General features: G+C 34.8%; 2 protein-coding genes across 2 annotated transcripts; both read right to left on the reverse strand.

Annotated features, from left to right (window-relative positions):
• Positions 1 to 2,479: 2,479 nt before the first annotated feature.
• Positions 2,480 to 6,380, reverse strand: LOC149158632 (protein LURP-one-related 8-like). Its single transcript, XM_089434057.1, has 5 exons — positions 6,129 to 6,380; positions 5,934 to 6,009; positions 5,646 to 5,777; positions 2,715 to 2,881; positions 2,480 to 2,617 (listed from the first exon to the last, which is right to left on the reverse strand). The coding sequence occupies exons 1-5, from the start codon at positions 6,378 to 6,380 to the stop codon at positions 2,480 to 2,482; spliced, it is 765 nt and encodes a 254-aa protein (XP_089290183.1).
• Positions 6,381 to 7,932: 1,552 nt separating this feature from the next.
• On the reverse strand, positions 7,933 to 8,430 carry LOC149158633 (protein LURP-one-related 8-like). The gene is made up of 2 exons (XM_089434058.1): positions 8,179 to 8,430; positions 7,933 to 8,061 (listed from the first exon to the last, which is right to left on the reverse strand). Exons 1-2 carry the CDS (start codon positions 8,428 to 8,430, stop codon positions 7,933 to 7,935), a joined length of 381 nt encoding a protein of 126 aa, XP_089290184.1.
• Between the last annotated feature and the right edge of the window lie 14,515 nt (positions 8,431 to 22,945).

The following is a 22,945-nucleotide window of genomic DNA, read 5'->3' on the forward strand; positions in this document are numbered from 1 at the left end:
CATTGGTTTAGTTAATCCATTGGTTTATAGGATTCATCTTTGAGTTTTCTAATTCTTTGGTTTGGTAATATTAATCCATGGGTTTATAAGAAAATATAATGTCAATTATATTCTTAAATATATAATAATTATTAGCCATAATATAATGGTGAGAATAAATGCATATTATTAATAAGAACTAAATGTTATTATTAAGTTATATGTGGATTAAATTAAAGTTTAAATATAACTATTAATATATTAGCAAAATTTTATGTAACGACTAATATTATATTAACATACAAAATAATGTTAACATAATAAGTATAGTTATAGACATATAAAATATTATTGATATGGTTATTAATAATTAGAAATAGTTAGTTTTTAACAAAATACTCCCAACAATTATTAATTTGGTGGGATGTGGATATACACCATCAACCACATTGGTAAATGTGGTTGTGATAGTAAATAACATATTCTAAGTTTTGATTTTTATTTTTTAATTATATGTGTTAATTTTTATTATAAATTTTTAAATATATGATTAACTTAATTAAATTTAAAATCTAAATATCCAAATCTTTTTTCTTGAATTTAGTTCAATTCTTATACCAATAGGTATGTTTATTTTGGAATAGAACTTGGGTAATTTTAATTAAATAACAATTTAATATTGATGGAATATTCTAATGCATTCTTAGTAGTTTACTGAAATTAAAAGTTGAGATTTATATATAATGTAGTTATGACATTTTTCATCTTTTAATTAAATTAATTAATTAATACAAAAGTTCATATCAAATGATTTATGACTTTTTAGACATATGGTATTGATAAATCATGGTATTGGAATGATTGTAAAGAAAGTCATTCTTCTAATAGAAAAATATGTTATACTTTGTAACTAATGATGATGATTCTGAATCTATTCCGACTATAAAAACAATTTAAAAAACATGCGAGTTTAAAAAAAACCATCAAATTTTAAGATTTTGAATAATAATATTATCTTTTAAACCCTGAAGTTTTAAGATTTTAGAATATAATTTATTGCTAATACTGAAATTATTTGCCGATTAAAAACAATTTAAATAACACATCATAATTAGTTTAAAAAAGATCGCTGTCAGGGTAAAATTGGGTGGTGTTAAACCATGCCGTAAAAATTGAGAAATATAAAGTTTAGTTTTTCTAGAAAATATGCCAACAAATAGGGTGGGGTCGCGAGTCGCGACCTAATGGATGAAGACGGTGTGGCATCATTTGACAATGTTGTCATCACACGGCGGGACAAGCCTCTCTTAATTGTAATTGTGGCCTACCAGAAGCGTATAGAGGTATCATTTATTTCTTTATTAGTAATTTTCGGTGGAGCCTATATCAACGTCGCTATCGTCAAACGAATCTAAAATTCATAATCCAATAAATTCGTCACAACCGTCGATAAACTCAATTCCGTTCGCACATGAGAATCTTTTCCGTATCATTACTTTTAGTCTCCGTAATTGTTTTTTAATGTTGTTAATTATAATATAAAAACGAAAAATAATATGTTTTTAATATTTTACAGCAAGCATTTTTAATATAATAAAATTAATTTATATTTTATAATAATATTATAATATATAATATATTAAGACCTAGTATGTCCCCTAAGTTTCTGGTTTTTTTGGGTGAATAATCTGGTTTTTAATTTTCTACGTTTAATTTGGTATTTGAGTAGGTTTTGCAGTTTTTTTAAATATTTAAAATGGGTTTTAAGTATATTTTGGAGGAAGTTTTAAGAAAAACTCATAGTAAATGGAGTATACTTATCCACTCTCATCACCATTACCAAAAAAAATAACTTTCAATTGGAACGGAAAATTATAATTTGAAAAACATTCATTACATAAAAATTGAGTTATAATTTATCAAAACAATAGCTACACGGAATCTGTTTCCATGTAAACATTTTGAAGCGTAAAAAACACAATTTACATCACCCGTACTCCTCATTTCTCTGAATTTGAGATTATAATTTTCTATAAAAACTTAATCCGTCCTCATTTCCTTAAATTCGGGATTATAATTTGTTATGGGGAGAGTTGAATGAACGGCCATTTTTTCTCGACAAGCAGAGTTATGCTTTTTCCTAGAGGCTAACGGGAAGGGATCCTTCTCCGAGGTGTGGTTGACTTAGTTTACTACACTTTCTGTGCAAAACAACATATGCAAAAGTATATTTCGATCAAAAATCACTATACAATCATTCCATCAAAACTCACTATACACATGCAGTAATCACCAGGAGCATGGCTCGCATGCTCTTCAATATTTGGCATGTTAGAACCGTGGGGGTCGTCATTGGAGTTTGGAAATTCCAATATGGAGAGAGGAAAACCTAAAACACATTCCTCTTCCATGCAATTTGGCAAGTTTTAATGCCAAGAAAGGAGGAAAAACTAAAATATGATCCTCAACTCTGGTATTCCATGGAATTGACAACGTCAGATCAATCAGACGGCATGATCTGATCTAAAATGATAATCAATCCCATAACAAAAGCTCGGTCGTAGCGAGGCTGCACTGACAGATTAAAAACATCTCCTCCAATCTTTATCTGATCAGATCTCACGTGCTTTGGCTTACCCTGCAAAGTCACAAGTATTGTCATAGCCTTGAATTAACACACTGCAAAATAGTTTGGATATACAAGACCTAGAGACAAGGATTTAGGTAAAACAAACCTCTGCAACTACGTTTCCAGAGCTGTTGAAAATGGTGAAGGAACATTTGGCATAACATCCTTCGATATGGTAGTCACACTGCTGCTTCTGCTTGCTTTTATCGAAAGCAACCTGGTACACTTCTCCCAAATTATTTGTGGGAAGTAATAGAGAAGGCGCCCTTCTCACTGTTAAGCTCCATTAATTTTTATTTTTTACCAACTGTAAGTGCTTCAGTCCACAAGGATTTAGGAAGACTGGACCCAAGGACCATTAGTGGGTATTTCATTAAATACGCTGAAAGGTCTAAAGGTTACAGATTTTATTGTCCATGTCACAGCACTAGGATTGTGGAATCAAGAAATGTAAAGTTTCTTGAAAATGACTTGATCAGTGGGAGCGATCAAACCAGAAACATAATTTCTGAGAACGATCATTCAGAATCTCAACTTTCCACTTCAAGTGATAGATTGGTTATTGTTCATAGCACCCCTCAAGTACAAACTGGTGTTGAACAACTAATTGTTGAAGTTCCACAAGCTGCTGACGATATTCCTATAGATCAAGGAGTTCAAAAGTTGCCAAGAACTTTTGAACAACAAGTTGAACCACATACTTCTCACGAAGATGATGGTACAACATTAAGAAGATCTACTGGACCAAAGAGATCAGCAATTCCTAATGATTATGTTGTGTATCTACAAGAATCTGACTACAAAATTGAAGCTGAAAATGACCCCGAGTCATTTTCACAAGCCATGAGTTGCAAAGAATCAGAACTATGGTACAATGCCATGAAGGAAGAGATGAATTCCATAAAGAGTAACGAAGTCTGGTATCTTGTTGAGTTGCCTAATGGTGCAAAAGCCATTGGATGTAAATGGGTCTTTAAGACAAAGAAAGACTCATTGGGCAACATTGAGAGATACAAGGCAAGACTTGTTGCTAAGGGATTCACTCAGAAAGAAGGAATCGACTACACGGAGACTCTTTTTCCTGTATCTAAGAAAGATTCCTTGCGCGTTATTGTGGCATTAGTAGCCCATTTTGACTTGGAGTTGCAACAAATGGATGTGAAAACGACTTTTCTCAATGGAGATCTAGAGGAGGAGGTTTACATGAAACAACCTGAAGGATTCCCCTCTAGTGATGGTGAGCAATTGGTTTGCAAGCTCAAGAAGTCATTATATGGTTTAAAACAAGCATCCCACCAATGGTATTTGAAATTCCATAATGTAATTTCTTCTTTCGGTTTTGTAGAAAACATTATGGATTAATGTATATACCTGAAAGTTAGTGGGAGTAAAATTTGTTTTCTTGTTTTATATGTGGATGACATTTTGCTAGCAACCAATGATAAGGGTTTGCTACATGAGGTGAAACAATTCCTCTCTAAAAATTTTGATATGAAGGATATGGGTGAGGCATCTTATGTCATTGGCATAAAGATCCATAGAGACAGATTTCGAGGCATCTTGGGTCTGTCACAAGAAACCTATATTAATAAAATTTTAGAGAGATTTAGGATGAAGGATTGTTCACCAAGTGTAGCTCCCATTGTGAAGGGTGATAGGTTCAATTTGAACCAATGCCCGAAGAACGACTTTGAAAGGGAACAAGTGAAGAACATTCCATATGCTTCTGCTGTCGGAAGCCTAATGTATGCTCAAGTATGCACAAGACCTGACATTGCATTTGTTGTGGGAATGTTGGGACGATATCAGAGTGATCCAAGTTTAGACCACTGGAGAGCTGCAAAGAAAGTAACGAGGTACCTTCAAGGAACCAAAGACTACATGCTTATGTATAGACGGACGGACAACTTGGAAGTAATTGGCTACTCAGCTTCTGACTTTGCTGGATGTGTTGATTCACGCAAATCAACATCAGGTTACATTTTTATGATGGCCGGTGGAGCTGTATCATGGAGGAGTGCCAAGTAGACCTTGATTGCCACTTCCACTATGGAAGCCGAGTTCGTTTCCTGTTTTGAGGCTACTTTACATGGTGTATGGCTTAAGAATTTCATTTTTGAGCTTAGAATTATGGATTCTATCTCTAAGCCATTGAGAATATATTATGATAATTCAGCTGTTGTTTTTATGGCTAAAAACAACAAAAGTGGGAGTCGAAATAAACACATCGACATTAAGTATTTAGCTATAAAGGAACGTGTTAAAGAAAAGAAAGTGGTCATTGAGCACGTCAGCACTGAGTTAATGATTGCTGATCCTTTGACTAGGGGCATGCCACCATTTAAATTCAAAGATCATGTAATGAATATGGGACTTGGTTCCATTAAGTAGTTTCTCATTGTATGGAAAATGTTATTTTAATGAAATTCTTAATTATTGTGATGTTTTTTCTCATATTTATGTGCACCTTAAGTTGATTTGAGAAAATTCATTTAAGAAGGACCAAGAATAAACATAAGGTTTATCCATTAAAAAATTGTTGCCACATAAATTATAATAAGAATAAATACATAGTAATACATGGAAGATAATACTTGTCATTAGAGGACTTATTGCCATGATTCATGTATCTATTACTTAATACAGATTATCAATGGGTTTTAAGTTGAGACATTAATTTAGGAAGTATGGACCAAGTTGGAGAATGTTAAGCTCCATTAATTTTTTTTTACCAACTGTTGCCTACAATTATGAAAGCCAACTGTAGTTTTTCCTTAATTTCTGGAAACCAACTGCCGTAATTTCCTTAAATTAAGGAAATCAACTGCAGTTAATTAATTTTCTTGTTGGGAGCTTCTGAAGTGGTCCATTACTCCATCTTGAATTCTCTACCTTGATCTGTGGAACACCTGACACATAGCCATCAGAAGCTTGATGGAAGCTTGGCTATAAATTTATCTGTTTGGTCCCCAAGCTAGCATTTCAATCCCCTTCAGTTTTTACAACATCAAGCTGAGAGAGCATAGCTTGGAAGTACCTTCAGATTTTCTAGTATTTGCAGCGAAGGAATAATTAGATAGGTTGTTGCGAATCCACCAACAGTCGTGGAGCGTAGTGTTGAGATTGTGCAGCATAAAATCACGTGTTTTTGCATCCGTTGTCGTGAGCACTGGTTAAGAGGAAGGAATTGTTTCAAACACCGCAGTAAGTTTGGTTTGCAGCAAAAGTAACATCAATGGCTGGAGGTAAGCATACTTGGGCATCCAGTATCTATGATTTCTTTAAAGTTCTAATTCCGCATATAGAATCGTTGTGATAAACTAACACTCACGATAAATAGTGGCTTCTCGGCGTCCTGGAATTCTCCCAAGAAACCTTGCTATTCGTTTTGCAGACTCAGCCTCTGTTTCACATACAATAAAACAATTCATTGCCATTTCGAAAGCTGCATAGATTCAATTATACTTTGTTACAGGAAGAGCAAAGGATATTGTAAGGACAATAGAGATATATGTTATACCTTGCGACGAATTGTAAGGAGAGGCATTCCTCTATCGTCCATGAGAAGGATTTCGTTCTTGGGATCGGAAAAATAGTTGTCCACTCTAAAGACAAGATTCCCGCTCGCATCGTACACAGTGAAGCCACTGCAACTAAACACCAGAGATTTCTTCCAAACCGTCAATGCCATGGCGGAGTCCTTGCAGAACTTATTGTCGATTCCAACACACCCTGCGAAGTCTGGCACCTCTGGGTGAACCTTGGAAATCATTGTTACTGAGTAATGAACAACCGAACGTTGAGGCCGTGGACAGATGGAATAATAATGGCGTAGAGAGGACGCTAAAGCTCATGGTTGTGCGTCCAGTCTGTCACTTCTTATAGCATCATGGTTCTTGGTCATCTTCTGATTCTATTCTATTCAAAGAAGTATGTCGGTCAAAAGACCTAGACGCCAAAACCGTTTGAATGAATCGGTTTGATTCCGACAGCCTCGTAAATTGATATAACGGAGTGAGACTTTCCAAATATATAAGGTGTACGTTGGCCGACTGTAAAAATTCGCGTAATTAGACATGCCACTTAAATTCGGTCAAGATAGAATTTTTTGCGAAACTTAAATTTGAGTCCCTATTTGTGTAGAATTTTTTGCGAAACCTAAATTTGAGTCCTTGTTTGTGTTTTTGTTTGTGTTTTTTTTGGGTCTCGAGTATGTTTTAAAATTGTTTTTGTTTGGTTAAGAATTTTTTATCTGAGAGATAAGGAAATATGTTAACGGTCCAATATTCAGAGATCTATGGTAGGAGTGAATCAATTTTGTTTGGCTAAGAATTTCTTATCTGAGAGATAAGGAGATATGTTAACGGCCCAATATCCAAAGATATATGGTAGGAGTGAATCCCTGTCCTTTATAAAGCATCACCGAGTTATTTAGGGGGCATGGTTTTTCTTGAATAAGGGTGATGAGTCAGCGTGTTGTTCGCTGATAAAAGCTAAAAATCACTGTATTAATTGATAACAGCTAAAAATAATTGTGTTAAATGTTAAATTGACAACTAAATAATAATAAATTTTCCCATGTATAAAAGATAATCAAATTTTAGCCCCAAGGGTTAGCTCAATCGGTCAAGCCGGGGCCTCGCCAATGGGAGGTCACAGGGTCGAAACCCGAAAGCCCTTGGGGTTAGGTCTGTGATGGCCGAGGGGTGTGACCCCCTTCGGGTGGGGTCCACTCTAGAGACTTTCGATCCTGGACGTAGCGGACCACTGACTATGGTATCCGTGAACCAACAGTGAAAAAAAAAAAAAAAGAAAAAAAAAAAAAGAAGATAATCAAATTTTAAAAATTGATAATCAAATTTTAAAAATTTAGATGACCAACCATTATTAATGACACTGAATCCATTGGAACCATTAAAAATCAATTTAACGGGCACTCAATTATTTTTCTTTTGCGGAGTAACATTAAGCTTCTCAAGGCCGTAAAAATTGAGAAATATAGTTTGGTTTTTCTCCCTATAAAGTTTGTTTTTCTAGAAAATAAGCCAACAAATACTGAGGTCGTAGTTGTAGTTCGCGTCAGCGATGAAATTCGACAACAGCCCCCGAAAAAAATTTATAACCGTCAACATCCAAAAAAAAAGTTGTCTAAACCGTCGAATTGAGGAGTGATTCCGATTCGAAATTCCTACACTGGTTCGCATGATTTGACATTCTTGTCATCCACGGCGAGACAAGCTTTTCTGAATTGTAATTGTGGCCACCGACCAGAGATATCATTTATTTATACATTCATAATTTTCGGAGGAGCCTAGATCAATGTATCAACGTCGCCATCGTCTAACGAATCTAAAATTCATATTCCGATAACTAACACTCACGACAAACAGTGGCTTCTGGGCGTCCTGGAATTCTCCCAAGAAACCTTGCCATTCGTTATGCAGACTCAGCCTCTGTTTCACATACAATAAAACAATTCATTGCCATTTCGAAAGCTGCATAGATTCAATTATACTTTGTTACAGGAAGAGCAAAGGATATTGTAAGGACAATAGAGATATATGTTATACCTTGCGACGAATTGTAAGGAGAGGCATTCCTCTATCGTCCATGAGAATGATTTCGTTCTTGGGATCGGAACAATAGTTGTCCACTCTAAAGACAAGATTCCCGCTCGCATCGTACACAGTGAAGCCGCTGCAACTGAACACCAGAGATTTCTTCCAAACCGTCAATGCCATGGCGGAGTCCTTGCAGAACTTATTGTCGATTCCAACACACCCTGCGAAGTCTGGCACCTCGGGGTGAACCTTGGAAATCATTGTTACTGAGTAATGAACAACTGAACGCTGAGGCCGTGGATAGATGGAATAATAATGGCGTAGAGAGGACGCTAAGGCTCATGGCTGTGCGTCCAGTCTGTCACTTCTTATAGCATCATGGTTCTGGGCCGTCTTCTGATTCTATTCTATTCAAAGAAATATGTCGGTCAACAGACCTAGATGCCAAAACCGTCTGAATGAATCGGTTTGATTCCGACAGCCTCGTAAATTTGATATAACGGAGTGAGACTTTCCAAATATATAAGGTGTACGTTGGCCGACTGTAAAAATTCGCGGAATTAGACCTGCCACTTAAATTCGGTCAAGATGAATTTTTTGCGAAACTTAAATTTGAGTCTTGTTTGTGTTTTTTTTGGGTCGGAGTATGTTCTAAAACAGTTTTTGTTTGGCTAAGAATTTCTTATCTGAAAGATAAGGAAATATGTTAATGGCTTAATGATAGGAGTGAATCCCTGTCCTTTATAAATCATCAGCGAAATCATCAGCGACTTATAAACCATTAGCTAGTTATTTTTAGGGGCATGGTTTTCCTTGATTAAAGGTGATGAGTCAGCGTGCTGTTAGTTGATAACAGCTAAAAATAATTGTCTTAATTGATAACAGCTAAAAATAACTGTGTTAAGTGTTAAATTGACAACTAAATTATAATAAATTTTCTCCAAAGTAAAAAATAATCAAATTTTAAAAATTTAAATGACCAACCATTATTAATAGTACTGAATCCATTTTAACCATTAAAAATCAATTTTTTTTTTTTTTTTTTTTTTCCCGAAGGTGGCAAAACCTATCAAACTCAGGTGTCAAACCAACAGTGAGGACAGCCATCTCTGGCTGCTATCCGCGAATGTCGGTTTGACTCATCACTGTTATCAAGGAAAACCACGCCCCCTGTAATAACCCGCTGGTGGTCCGTAAGGGAGCAGGCTTTCACTCCTGCCAGATGCCTCTGGGTCTTGGGCCGTTAACCTGTTTCCTTACGTCCGAGGAAGACGAGCTCTAAGCCAAGCAGAAGCAGTTTTACGGCATACTCCAGGCCGAATTAAAAATCAATTTAACCGACACTCAATTATTTTTCTTTTAACGAGTAAAATTAATCTAAATTGAGAATTAGTTTGGTTTTTCTCCCTATAAAGTTTGTTTTTCTAGAAAATAAGCCAACAAATACTGAGGTCGTAGTTGTATTTCGTGTCAGGGATGAAATTCGACACATCACAGGTTGATTTACCTGTCAAATACAGCCAAAAAAAGTTACAACCGTCCACATCCTTTATTAAAATGATTGAAAAAAAGTTGTCTAAATCGTCGAATTGAGGAGTGATTCCGATTCGAAATTCCTATACTGGTTCGCGCACTATTGGATGAATACGGTGTAGCATGATTTGACGTTCTTGTCATCACACGGCGAGACAAGCTTTTCTTAATTGTAATTGTGGCCACCCACCAGAAACGTATAGAGATCTCATTTATTTATACATTCATAATTTTCAGAGGAGCCTAGATCAATGTATCAACGTGGCCATCATTTCTGGCGGATCCTTCCTATACTGGTTCGCGCACTATTGGATGAATACGGTGCAGCATGATTTGACATTCTTGTCATCACACGGCGAGACAAGCTTTTCTTAATTGTAATTGTGGCCACCCACCAGAAACGTATAGAGATCTCATTTATTTATACATTCATAATTTTCAGAGGAGCCTAGATCAATGTATCAACGTGGCCATCATTTCGGGGCAGATCCTATTTCCAAGTAGATTTAATGCGTTTGACATGCGGGGGCGATAGCCACATATAATGCGTGCTGTGATGACTATCGCTCCTAGTCATCACGGCGCGCGTTGCATGTGGCTATCGCCCCCGCATGTATTTCCAACTCTATTGTAAATTTAATGCGCCTGACCTGCGGGGGCGATAGCCACATATAATGCGTGCTGTGATGACTATCGCTCCTAGTCATCACGGCGCGCGTTGCATGTGGCTATCGCCCCCGCATGTATTTCCAACTCTATTGTAAATTTAATGCGCCTGACATGCGGGGGCGATAGCCACATACAACGCGCACCGTGATGACTATCGCCCCCTAGTCATCACGCGCGCGTTGCATGTGGCTATCGCCCCCGCATGTCAGCGTGCATTAAATTTACAATAGAGTTGGAAATAGGATTCGCCTCATTTCAGGAATCTAAAATTCATAATCCGATAAATTTTCGTCAACACCGTTGATAAAGTCAATTCCGCACGCAAGTGGAAATATTTTGCGTATCATTATTTGTAGTGTTAAGTAATTTTTTTTTTAAACGTTATATCGTTAATTAGCACAATTATATTTATTAATGTAGTTAATATAGGTGTACGATTGTATTAGTAACTGTGGCTGATATAGTTAGATAAATATTTATACATCACATATAGTGTCAATGTATTAATGTGATTGATATATTTACATAGACATTTATAAATCACATTAACAATTATTAGATATATAGTGTTAATGTACTATAGTGATTGATATATTTAAATAGACATTTATAAATCACATTAATAATTATTATATATATAGTGTTAATGTAATTTTTAGAGGTGGATTATTTGTACTTATTAATAACTATGTAACAATATAAATTGATATATTTAACAATAACAAAATTAATATAATATAATAATAGTATATATTATATATTATAATACAAGCACAAACTCAATAACATAGGAGACCATAGACTTCCTAAGCTAGCTTTAAATTCCAGCGAAAACCACCTAAGGCTCAAACGAGGTTGGTATAAAGACACGAGGGCTTGGTTAAACCATTGGGAGATCGACAAGAATGTTGCATTGCAAAACATTAATAACATTAAAAATATTGTTACTTCTAAGTTCAAAGAAAAATGGGGTGTGAGGAAGATTTAGCAGTAAAAGAGAATTAAGATATTATAAGGAGGTCATCAACCCCACCTTAGAAGATCAAAAGTATCTCTCTATTTTAACTAGCTCAAGGAAGAAAATTAATATACCCAAGATTAGAACAACTCTCATGAGCTCCATAGTGAAACGGGTCATTGGGAAGTCCCTAAAAGAGCATGGATGGAAAGGTTCTACCATCCTCTGTGAGAATCCTTTGGGTACCTTTCCGGACATCAGACAGACCTTTCACTTAAAACTTGTTGCAACAACCGTTGCACTCGTGTCGACTAATCCGCTAAGTGTTGTACGTGTTATATTCCGTTGTGTTTTGTGAATTCTGCATCCGTGTGGACTGCTTTGTCAAAATTTGTGCACGTCTTGTTGTGTTTTGTGTTCCTAGTAGAGTTGGGACTTCTCCCAACCCACTTGGGACTCACTCTCACCCTCTCCCTCTATAGTGAAAGAAACATTGACACAAGTGACACTTACACTCGCCATGCACGCGAACCTCATTTCTCGAAGACAAAGCAAACCACTCTCCTATGCTAACAAGCAAGAGTTGAGGCAAATCCTTAAGATAATGGCAATCGGGCTATCATATTGGATGGGAATCTTACACAAAACGGTGTGAGGTCTAGTTGGGACTTCATACCGGGGTGATCCCCTGAATGTTGGCGGGTCCAGCACCGTCAACACTGCGCTGTGTCATTCAAAAAGATTAGTTGTTGCATATTTTTTCTTACATTCCACTTATATTTACTGTAAATTAAACACTAAAAAAACATTTATATTTATTTTGAATTAATAATTTCAGTATCAACTTGGCTATTATATTACCTATGTTTCCATGATGTGTAGTTTATATTATACTACATGCAGAGTATTTTGACTAAGGTCCATGAAATGATAAAAGAGTTTGTATTTATTTTATAAATTAAACAAAAGATTGATTAAAACTATGAACATGTTTTACAAATAATGATTTTTCTTTTTAATAAATTATTACCTATTTTTTGTAGATTCTTGAAAGTATATGGGATTGATAAAATTAAGATGATGGTGAAAGTGGGTGATATTAGATAATAATTACACACTTGGATAACACTAAGCTTAGTTAAGAATCTAGGAAACAGTTCAACAATAACCTATAAATAATTGCTTATAAAACCTTTTTAGAGTCTATATGCTACTATAAGAAATCAAAGTTCATTTTATAGACCAATCATATTAAAAAATAAAAATAAAAAAATTATTGAAGAAAACGGTTAAAATATTTTATCAGTTTATTACTTAAAACAAATAAGACGTGTAATTATTTCCATAGTTAAATCTCTCAAACATAAATCATTTTACAAATCTTGCAAAGTTTACATTATTAAAAAAAATATGCTCTAAGAAATATAATCCCTCTAAATTGAACCTAAATGGGTTATGTAAATTTTTGAAATCTTTGTTCCTTTCAAAACTTTCTTCATAAAATTTCTTATTCTTATAACTTTTTATTTCCATAAACTAAATCATATAAAAAATTTCCCCTCCATAAATTAAATATATCTTTATATGTTAAATATCTCATCATAAACAAATACTTCACTTTTTTATTTCATTTAACCACATTCAAAATATGCATAAATTATTCACTTTTTCCACATCCTTTCCACTTTCAAAACCTTTTGCATAAAATATCTTCTTCTAATTTTTTATTTCCATAAACAAAATGGTATAAAAAATTTCCTTTCCATAAAATATCTCTTTATATACCAACGACTTCAATTTTTGTTTCTTTGAACCTCATTCAAAATCGTAAGTCTGAACTTCAATTTTCCATTTAATGAGAATTTCTTAAAATGTTAAGTCTGAATTTCGTAATCTGCACAATATATATTCAAAAACACATTTTAAACAATGCAAATTCATTATTTCATTTAAAAAAAAAATTAGCATCATATTCCAAAAGAATAAAAATACAATTTAAAATATATAAAATAAAATATAACACATATACCAATAATAAAATATACAAAACTTAAAAATTTAGACTATAGCATAAAACTTTAATGAAAATGCATTCATATTTAATAAACAATATTATATTATACATCTTTGGTGCCATATCAACTACTCCACTATTATCACTGTTTAGAATATTCTACTCCATTATCACATTTTATTTTAAAACAAAAACGACACTTCCAATAGGTTGTACACGATACACATAATTATCTTCAGTATATCAAATTTTAAATTATTGCCCACTTCATAGGAAAGGAATAATCCATTTTAACTTATCAATATTAAAAAACCCAAATGAAATTAATTTTTTAAATTGGAATGAAATCATTTATTTTTCCTATTATCCTTGGTTTGTAAATTTAAAAATATTATCAATATCAAAATTTGTTTTCATGGGTTATTAGGAATATTTCTAAATATTTGGAAACAATCAAATTTCATTCAAATCACTAATAATTTAATTATAAAAATTTGATTTTTAACATGAACTTCACTATAAACTTTTATAATTATGAAAATTTGATTTTTAACATCCATGAAAACTTCACTATCAACTTTTATTTGTACACAATTTTGTCCGTTTTAAACTTCACTATGAACTTTTATTTCTACAAAATTTTGTTAGTTTTAAAAGACGCAGAATATCGATTAAACTACTAAAAAACTAGTCAAATTGAAATATAAAGCAATATAACGCTGAAGTCTAAATTTCATAGCCTCCTAAACTGAATTGCAACGGTGTGCAGACCTTCATTATCGAGAAGCAGGTTGACATTATTAAGATGAACAAAAATTAAATTCAATATAACACATATATCATCGTCATAGGAGTTATTTTTTCAAAGAGTACGGAGGCGTATGTGGGGTTGGACCATGCGGATATGTATTTTCTATAGGTTCTTTATAATAAACATTGAATGTGACACCTTCTTCAAATCTCGTTGGACTAGCTGTATTATGAAAAGTCACTTTCTCAAATTCTGCAAATACCTGCAAGTAATTAATAACACCAAAAATTAACCAATTTTATTCGTTAGATTGTTAGGGTATTTTATAGACTTCGAATTATTTTTTCGAAAAGGAAGGAGGCGTCCGCGGGGTTGGACCATGGGGATTTTAATTTTCTTTAAGATCTTTATAATCCAAATTGAATGGGAGACCTTTCTATGCGAATGTCGTTAAACTAGATGTATTCCGAAATGGTTACTAAATCCTTGCAAAGTAACTAATAACAATAAAAGTTAATTAGTTTTCTTTATCAAATTGTTGGACTAATTTATAGATTCCACGACATTAATTTACTACTCAAATTGTTAGACTAATTTATAGATTCCACGACATTAATTTGCTACTAGAGACTTTTTAGATAATTTTCATCCATTATTGGCTTGGATTCTCTCTGCATTAGGAAAAGAACAATTAGTAAGTTTCATATAAAACAAGAGGGCGACTGTCGTAACGGTAGTCCCTGCCGGGGTACCATATACGGATCTTCGCCATGGTCAAGCATCGAATATTATTACATTATATGGGTATGAATGTGCTTGGGAATTCAGGCTTTGATATATCTAGATTCTAAACTACTGATGAACAGGAAAAACAAGAAAACCAGTACATCCTTGGTTTGATAAATTTGATTCAATTGGCTCATATATAAGCATATCGAGTTTGAATTAACAATTAAAGCATTGAGCTCAAGTTGCAAACGTATGGTTGACCGGTACAGCTGGGGACTCAAAAATCATGTATCTACCAGACAAAAATAGTATCATCCAGACCTTTGAATGACCGCACCATAGATAAAGCACTTGCCTAAGTAATATATTTACCCAATAATAGAACCAACATAACACCCTAATTTGAGCAAACAAAAAAATAGCTTAGTATGTAACATTGATCAAGTGATTAGAGCTTCGAGGCAAGGTTGGCTTTTCTTCATCAACTCTGCCTAATAAGACAAGATCTTGTTGATGTTTTGTGACTTGGCGTTTGCTCCCACAACAATGAGACATAGCATAGGATAAGGGTTGTACTCTCATTGCCTCATCTGCATTCAATTCTACAATCAGATCTTTGTTCTGAGTAGAGAATACTACTTTACTGCCATTGTAATCGTTCCCCTCGCCGAATTCCATGCCCAAATCTTTCAGATTCACTGCACTCCACACATCGTCCAAAATCAAAAGGAATTTCTTCTTTTTGAAATATGCAGACAGCTCCATCTTGCGCTTATTGACATCAGAGTTTCTTGGGAGGCCTAATTTGATTCTCTGAGCAATACAGCTCTGCAAGTCCAGAATTGTATAGGATTGAGAAACGGTGACCCAGATGAGATCATGGAAGAAGCAGTGGCAGATGAACATTTATGCATTGCATTAAGTTGAGATAGAGACAATTATTTTGAAAGGAAACGTACCTGAAGATGGAACTGTTCATTTGCAAAGCAGAACTCTTTTTCTGATGTTGACATAATAGTTCTCTTTCTGATGTTGACATATTGATAAAGGAGGAACGCAGATGTGGCAGACCTTGACATATTGATAAAGGAGGAAATCAGATGTAGCAGACCTGAATCATACAAAATTCATTTTGAACATCAGTATAGATGCAAATATCCAAAGAAAACAGAATTTAGTTTTAGAGACAGATCAGAAGACATACCATAGTCGTACAATTGCAGAAGCTTTCTCGAAAAGCTGAAATGTTCCAGAGACATTTACCAACTGGCAGAGCTGTCAAATCGAGGGTGTTTCCATTTTAGAAGTTGGGTGATGTAGAAGCTTTCTTGAAAAGCTGGTGGAGAGACATCTACCAACTGGTACAATTGTCAGATTGGAGGTGGTTCTTGATAAATGACTATTTTTTATAGGAATGATGTATGTGACACCAAAAGCAAATCAGGAATTAAGTGATCTATCTGACATCAGAGGCAAATCGCAAATAAAATGATGTATGTGACACCAAAAGCAAATTAGGAATTAAGTGATCTATCCGACATCAGAGGTAAATCGCAAATAAAATCCTTGTGTTAGATTGTAAGAGTTTCATTGGCTGCCAATCATAAATGATGAGATTAGATGTTTTTTCAGAGTTACAACTAGCCTCACTAACTTTCTCCTCTGGACAATTTTAGATTGTAAAACACAGTGGTGACTTTGAGTCAGGTTTAGTGGTTCAGTCCAATAGCTCTCAACTTCTTGGTTATGTTGTAGTAAACAATCTGATCCATGGGCTTGCTTAGCTCTAGTAGTTGTCTGCAGGAATTGCTTACAACGACCCATTCATCATCTTGAGCAGGAATTGCTTACAATGACCCAAAAGGTACAACTAGCAACCCATCATGTTGGGGTTCTATGAAGAATGCTAATCTAAGATCCAAGAAGCAATTTCTTACGGCTAGCCAAAATGTACAGCTACCAACCCATCACACTGGGGTTCTATCAATAATGTTAATCTAAGATCCGAGATATTGTTGATTTTAATAACATTAAGGAAGTTATTCCCAAAGAAATACCGACAAATTTGCAAATGTTGTTAGTTCGTAACAAGTAGAGCCATAGAACAAGTAGGTAGCTACAAAGAAGAAGTTGATTGTGATATAATATCAATCAGAAGTTGTAGTGGACAACATCATATGATTAACAATTGCATAGGCATTATTTTTCTTAATAGGCTTCAAGGCAATATTCATTACAGCAATGAAAAATTTTGCACCAGCATAAACTACACCAAATCCAACAGTAATAGCATCTCCAACCTACAGATTCTTTAGCTAATCCTACATGATTTTCTTGCAGTTCTGGCCCCCATGTGAAATGCATGATAAATTTACCTGTGTTAAGGTAAAAGCTAATGACTATGTAGAAATTTTCTGAGGATGTCTATTACTTGGCATGGATGTTGTAGAGGCAGAAGCACTAGATGGATAGTCTAATAGCCGAGGACATGTCGTAGATTCCTATGTTTCCCGTTCGAGATGTTATTGTTAGTGGTTGTTTCTTGGTTTCCTTTTCCTATGTGCTTCTACTTTTAGGATGTCCATAATCAGAAGAGGCATGAGAACAAGTGCTAAAAGAAACAACGCTGCCAGTTGAGTAAGTTCGCTTATGCTAATGGATTCCATGTAGCTTGTTACTACGTTGATTAGAAATGGTATTCAAATTGAGGCTATGTTATGTGAAGCAGAGAGATGTATGTCAATATATAGGTGCAGAAAGAAGTTATGTTTTCCAGGTGAAAAGTTGGGCATGGCTTTTGCAAATTTATAGAAGAGTTCAAGGTGTTTGCAAGTTGGTTTTAAGTGTAAATGGAACTGAGTTTTTGGGAATATTTAACTGTAAGCAAGAGGCAATTACTTGAAAAGATTGAAAGACAGTGGGTAATGGATGTTTGTATAGGCTTTTTCAACCTCGTGGAACGAGCCTTTTTGGGGCTTGTTAGAGTGGAGGCTATATTGTCTTTTATTGAAAGACAAGTTGAACACGATTCCAAATGGGCAGGGAGAGACACTATTTCTGTCTTTGTGATAGACTACCTGCCATCAAACTACGAACGGGACAAGGGAGGGAGAAGAGGATACAACAATGGATATTGTTGTTGTAAACTCTATTTCAGAACAATGTATTCTTACATTATCTGAACTGAGCCTGTTAGACTGGGATGGGAAATTTGCAACCGAGTCCTTTGATTGGTTGCTGCAAATTCTGTAGCTTGTTGTTCATGTTTTCAGACTGCTGTTCAATATCTATTCATGGAGGGCTATAATTCCTTCCAAGAATCTTGGAATGGGCATGGGCATGAGTAGTAAAGAAACCAGCATAGGGGATCGATACTTATTTAAGGATTACGTTGTGATTATGCTCTGACTAGATTGAAATTGTATCTATAACTCTATATAGTCAGGGGCAGCAGATAGTATACCTGATTGTATACCATAGAAAGTCACTTTTATCCAGAACAGTGTATAGCTGCTCTAACAAGCCCTGGGCAGAGAAATGGTCTTTTCCCCAGATTCCAACATCTTGTTTGTGCCATGACCAGTTTGTAGATAAGTTTCCTGTATCTACATTTGATGCTGCAGCAGGATGAAGAGACTCAGTGCTGAATTGCTCCATTCCCATTAAGGAAGTCTGTACACTAACATGGAACAGTTACATAAATAGATCTGATTAGAAGCCTTGTATAATCATGTAACTTCCGTCATTTCCTCGACCATTCTGATGATATTCATCAATAAAAAAATATCATGAATCACTAACCTTTGCAGTGTTAAAGACCATAGTTTTGCAGTGAGGTAAGATACTCACAGACCAAGCTTGTAGCTGATAAGAGTTTCCATTGAATTGCACGGTTGCTGCATGCTTAAGGCCCTTGTTGCTGAGAAAGGTAGCACATAAGCTACTACCTTAGAATATATTGTTGCCTGCATATCCACAGTATTTGATGCCTTAAAGTCAGTCAAGCAGTTCCATCTCAACAACTTTTAGATCAGTATTCAAAACGCACCATTTCTGGCTAGTTATGCCCAAATCCTGCTAAACAATATAGGCAAAGTTCTGTTCTCTCCATTAAATTTTTTAGGTTTTAAGGATTTTGGATCAATTCAGTGAGAAGTAAAATGCCAGGGACAGAGTTCCTTCCTTGACATAACTAGGACTACAGAGGAACTTTTTTGTCATCATAACATTAATCAAATTTAAATAATAATATTAAAAAAATCCCCAGACATGAGAACAATTTGAGTGCCACTTATCCCGAGGCCTCCCATGGATGGTAATCAATAGAATTATGCCCTAACACCATAAGAATATCAATATAAATAGTCATCTTACATTAAAAAAAAAATGTCAACAGAAGAACAAACCTCAAGGTGTTTCCCAAGTGAAGTGGTATTCACGTGCCCTCGAATCAGAGCAGGTTCACTTAGTTTTATAGCTTTGTGCAACTCTTTCAGATGCCCCCACTTCGGCTGCCTTATATTCCCTGTAACAATTACATTGTACCTCATTGTTTCATAATTAAAAGGAAAAACTAGAAATTTGACCTAACAATGGTTCTAAATTCCCATTGTGGAATTAAGGTAATTGAACCAGAAAACATTCAATCAATGAAAGAAATTTTAATTATATCTATATACACTTTCACTGCGGAACAGAATTTGGCACTGGGAACTCTTGCATACCATATTCGTCAATTGGTGCATCATAGTCATAACTGGTGGCAATGAATGGACCTCCAGTTGTCCGGCCAAAGTTTGTGCCTCCATGGTATTGCAACATAAAAAGCATATGGTAAATAAGATTGTTCATTTATTCTATTGAGAGAGGCCAGGTGTTTAAGGGTTGGGATGTGTTTAAGGGTTAGGGAGATGTATGTTGCTTAATAAATCCTGGGTTATCATGCAAATAAAAACATAAATATAACTGCATGAGCTTAGTAGCATAAATATTAATACATATGGCCTTGAGCTTAATACAAAATAAGAATAAACCCCACCATGTAATAGTTCTGGAATGTTCCTCCTCTCTGGTAAAATCGGGCTACTGCAAAAGCAACATCCTCTGTAGGCCTATGAGGGATGCTCGATCCAAATGCCGTAAACCTGTAATGAAAACGATATTTTAGCAGGGTGAACAGGAAACCCCCGCATTTCTAATACTCAAGCTCTACCGAGGCAATAGATTGCAGCTTTGTTTCGAACATAATAATGTTCCTAAGTATATGTACATTCTGTGGTGTAGTGAAAATCAAAATTCGGAAGCGCCTGTAAATATTCTTTATAGTTGTCATGAGGCAAAGAAAACATTTCCATCCTGCCTAATTCTCAGTCCACATCTTTGGCTTTTTAGGAGAAATAGGTTTGAAATTGTCACAGCAGTAACCATTACACGTATTGATCTATAAAGAAATTATTCATGTCAGGACAAGCCTTGGAATATAGTAAATTGTTGAAGAGATAGAAAGGTTATGTTGGAAGCAAGGACTTCCATTGTTATGAATGCAAGAAGAGAAAACATAACAAAACTGAAAACACTCTCAACTGGATCTAAAATATATTTTTGTTTGGCACAAACCAGAAAACCAAAAAGAAAACTCACAATTGGGTTTGGAGCTTTTTTTTTCTGGCACATCACCCAAGGGAGGCCTGTATTTAATGATAATGCCATTTTTGCAGTCCGTTGTATATATGACTGGCTCTTTTCCCCCTAAGGTTTCTCCACGTTACCATATTCATTCTCAATTTGCATAAACTTATGGGTCAGACCAGAAAGCCATACTTCAGACTCAACACTGAAGACAAGTATCACAACAAGACAGGGTACCTGTGTTAAAATAATGGGTCCACCTTGCCATGCGAAGAGCTTTTCTTCCTTCATCAATTCCACTATCTTTGTAGTGAAATTTTGCATCTCATTCTTAAGAAAACAAATCAAATCTGTAATTAGTAGCCGTGACCAAAATACTAAACACAAGCATTTAACTTGAAATTGAAGCTTTATAATCATCAATTATGAAAAGTATGCAAATATATTTTGCTAAATCAAATCCAAAATAAAATCACCTTAAATGGTCCGTTGTCTGTTCTAAACCTAGAATAGGAATAGGTGATTGATGTTTAAGAATCTTCTTTACAGGCTCTGTAGGAGAGCATCTTCCTATTATTCATTTGAATATAATCTATTCATTGCTAACGACTTAATATTCTATTTGCAAGTGCACAATGCAATTAGGGACGCTTGCAGATGCACGATGTTATGTAATTGGTGACAACACCACCAGGGAATAATCCAGTCAAAGAAACCCTTTTTCAGGGATGAAAACTATCTGTCATGATAGGTTTCAAGGAAAACATTTGTTATGATGGAGTCTCACAACTAATATGGGGGAGGACCACTATATTTTTATCAATAATAGTCTTCTTCATTCTGCTACTATAGGATCAGTATATAGTTTACTTGATCTTTGTCAATTTTGAACATATCAGAGGTATTATAGATACCTGGTAATTTCAAATTACTAGTCTTCAAAAGAAGTGGAAAAAACAGAGGAGAAGTAAGTGAACCTGACCCATTGGCTTATGAATATATAAGATACTCTGGTATTGAAATTTGATGGAGATTTGGAAAGTAGACCTTTCCTATCCGAAATTAATCGATCTTATTTAGTTGATTGAACTCCCTATTTGGTTGTTGATTGAATGTTTCATCGGATCTATTTTTATGATCTCTTCTCCCTTCCCTGGACAGAAATAGATATAGACCCTGAAGTAAGTCCATTCCGAGCCGAATTATGGACAACGTATTTTCTCTGTTTAGACGAAATTGATACAGAAATAAAATATGTGATTCTATTACAATGTACTAAATATTTTCATGTTAATGTACCATACAGTGATTACACCGGTGAGAAACGGATCAAAATTAAGATGTGAAAAGAGAAAACAAAAGGGAAAAAAAAGGTTTCACTTTTAGATAGAACCAACATGCCATGTTTTTTATTTTCCTTAAAATCCATGAGAATGGTCATCCGACATGTTTTTAACGCACTTTAATTGTTTGCTTGATGTACTTTTCAATATCTTCATTGACACATCTATAATAAACAGATTATGTTCCAAATTCAACATCCTTGTCTATAATAAACCAACCATGTTCCAGATTCAGCTTGGAATTTATAAAAATGACATTGATAGTCATAGTAAAAAAATGAGACAACTAGAGCACCCACAGCAGCAAAAATAGAAAATCCATTGTGAGGCTATAAAACAAGCACTTAAAATATAATTATCTTACACAGATATAAAATAAGTATTCTATAGAAACCTCCAAAAAGTTAAGATAAACATTCAGAAACCTAAATTCACAAGAAGCAGATCTAATAAAGAATCTGCAGAGTAGCTGCAAAAGAGTTGGAACGTATAGATAGCTTGTTTGGGCAATATGCGGACAAGGATGCAGAAGGCATAATAGGGTTAGTGATTATAATATTTGTTAAAACTTAATAGTAAATATATTGTGATTTTCTTAAATTATAAGTGATAATTGTTTCAACTGATTAGTGCTTTATTCAGTTGCTAACTCTCTCAAAAGTCTATTTAATGAATTTAGATTTTGGTTTGCAATTGCTAAGACTGGCAAATATATTTCATCAGGCCTTTTATCCTATCTTACAAAGCCCTACCTTGAATTTCTATTCTGAGAAAAGAGTGAGAGCCCTTTCAGTTTGGAAATCTCATTTTCCCAGCTTCTATCTGTAGCCTACCTTCATTATCCTCTGATTAACCAGAGCCGGAGAGTGATATCAAAGAGAGCCTCAAGTTCCGCACAGTTGGTTTTCTTGGATTATTTTATATTAAGATATTTCAAAAAGAAGATATGCTAATTACCAAATGCCACAGGATATCAATAGCCTACTATTGGCCAGAGGCAATATTTTTTAGAAACCATTAGGAACCACCCATGTATATGTTGCATGCATTCCTGCTAAGCAGGACAACACCGTGAAGCTGTATTTTCGTGTTTGATTTTGTATTTCATGTAATATAGGGAGGCTACTCCCAATTAGCATGCCAAAAGTTGG

Source organism: Pinus tabuliformis, chromosome 5_2 (assembly GCF_031772625.1).
Source record: "Pinus tabuliformis cultivar Carrire ecotype Pingquan chromosome 5_2, CPIR1, whole genome shotgun sequence".
Classification (NCBI taxonomy): Eukaryota; Viridiplantae; Streptophyta; class Pinopsida; order Pinales; family Pinaceae; genus Pinus; species Pinus tabuliformis.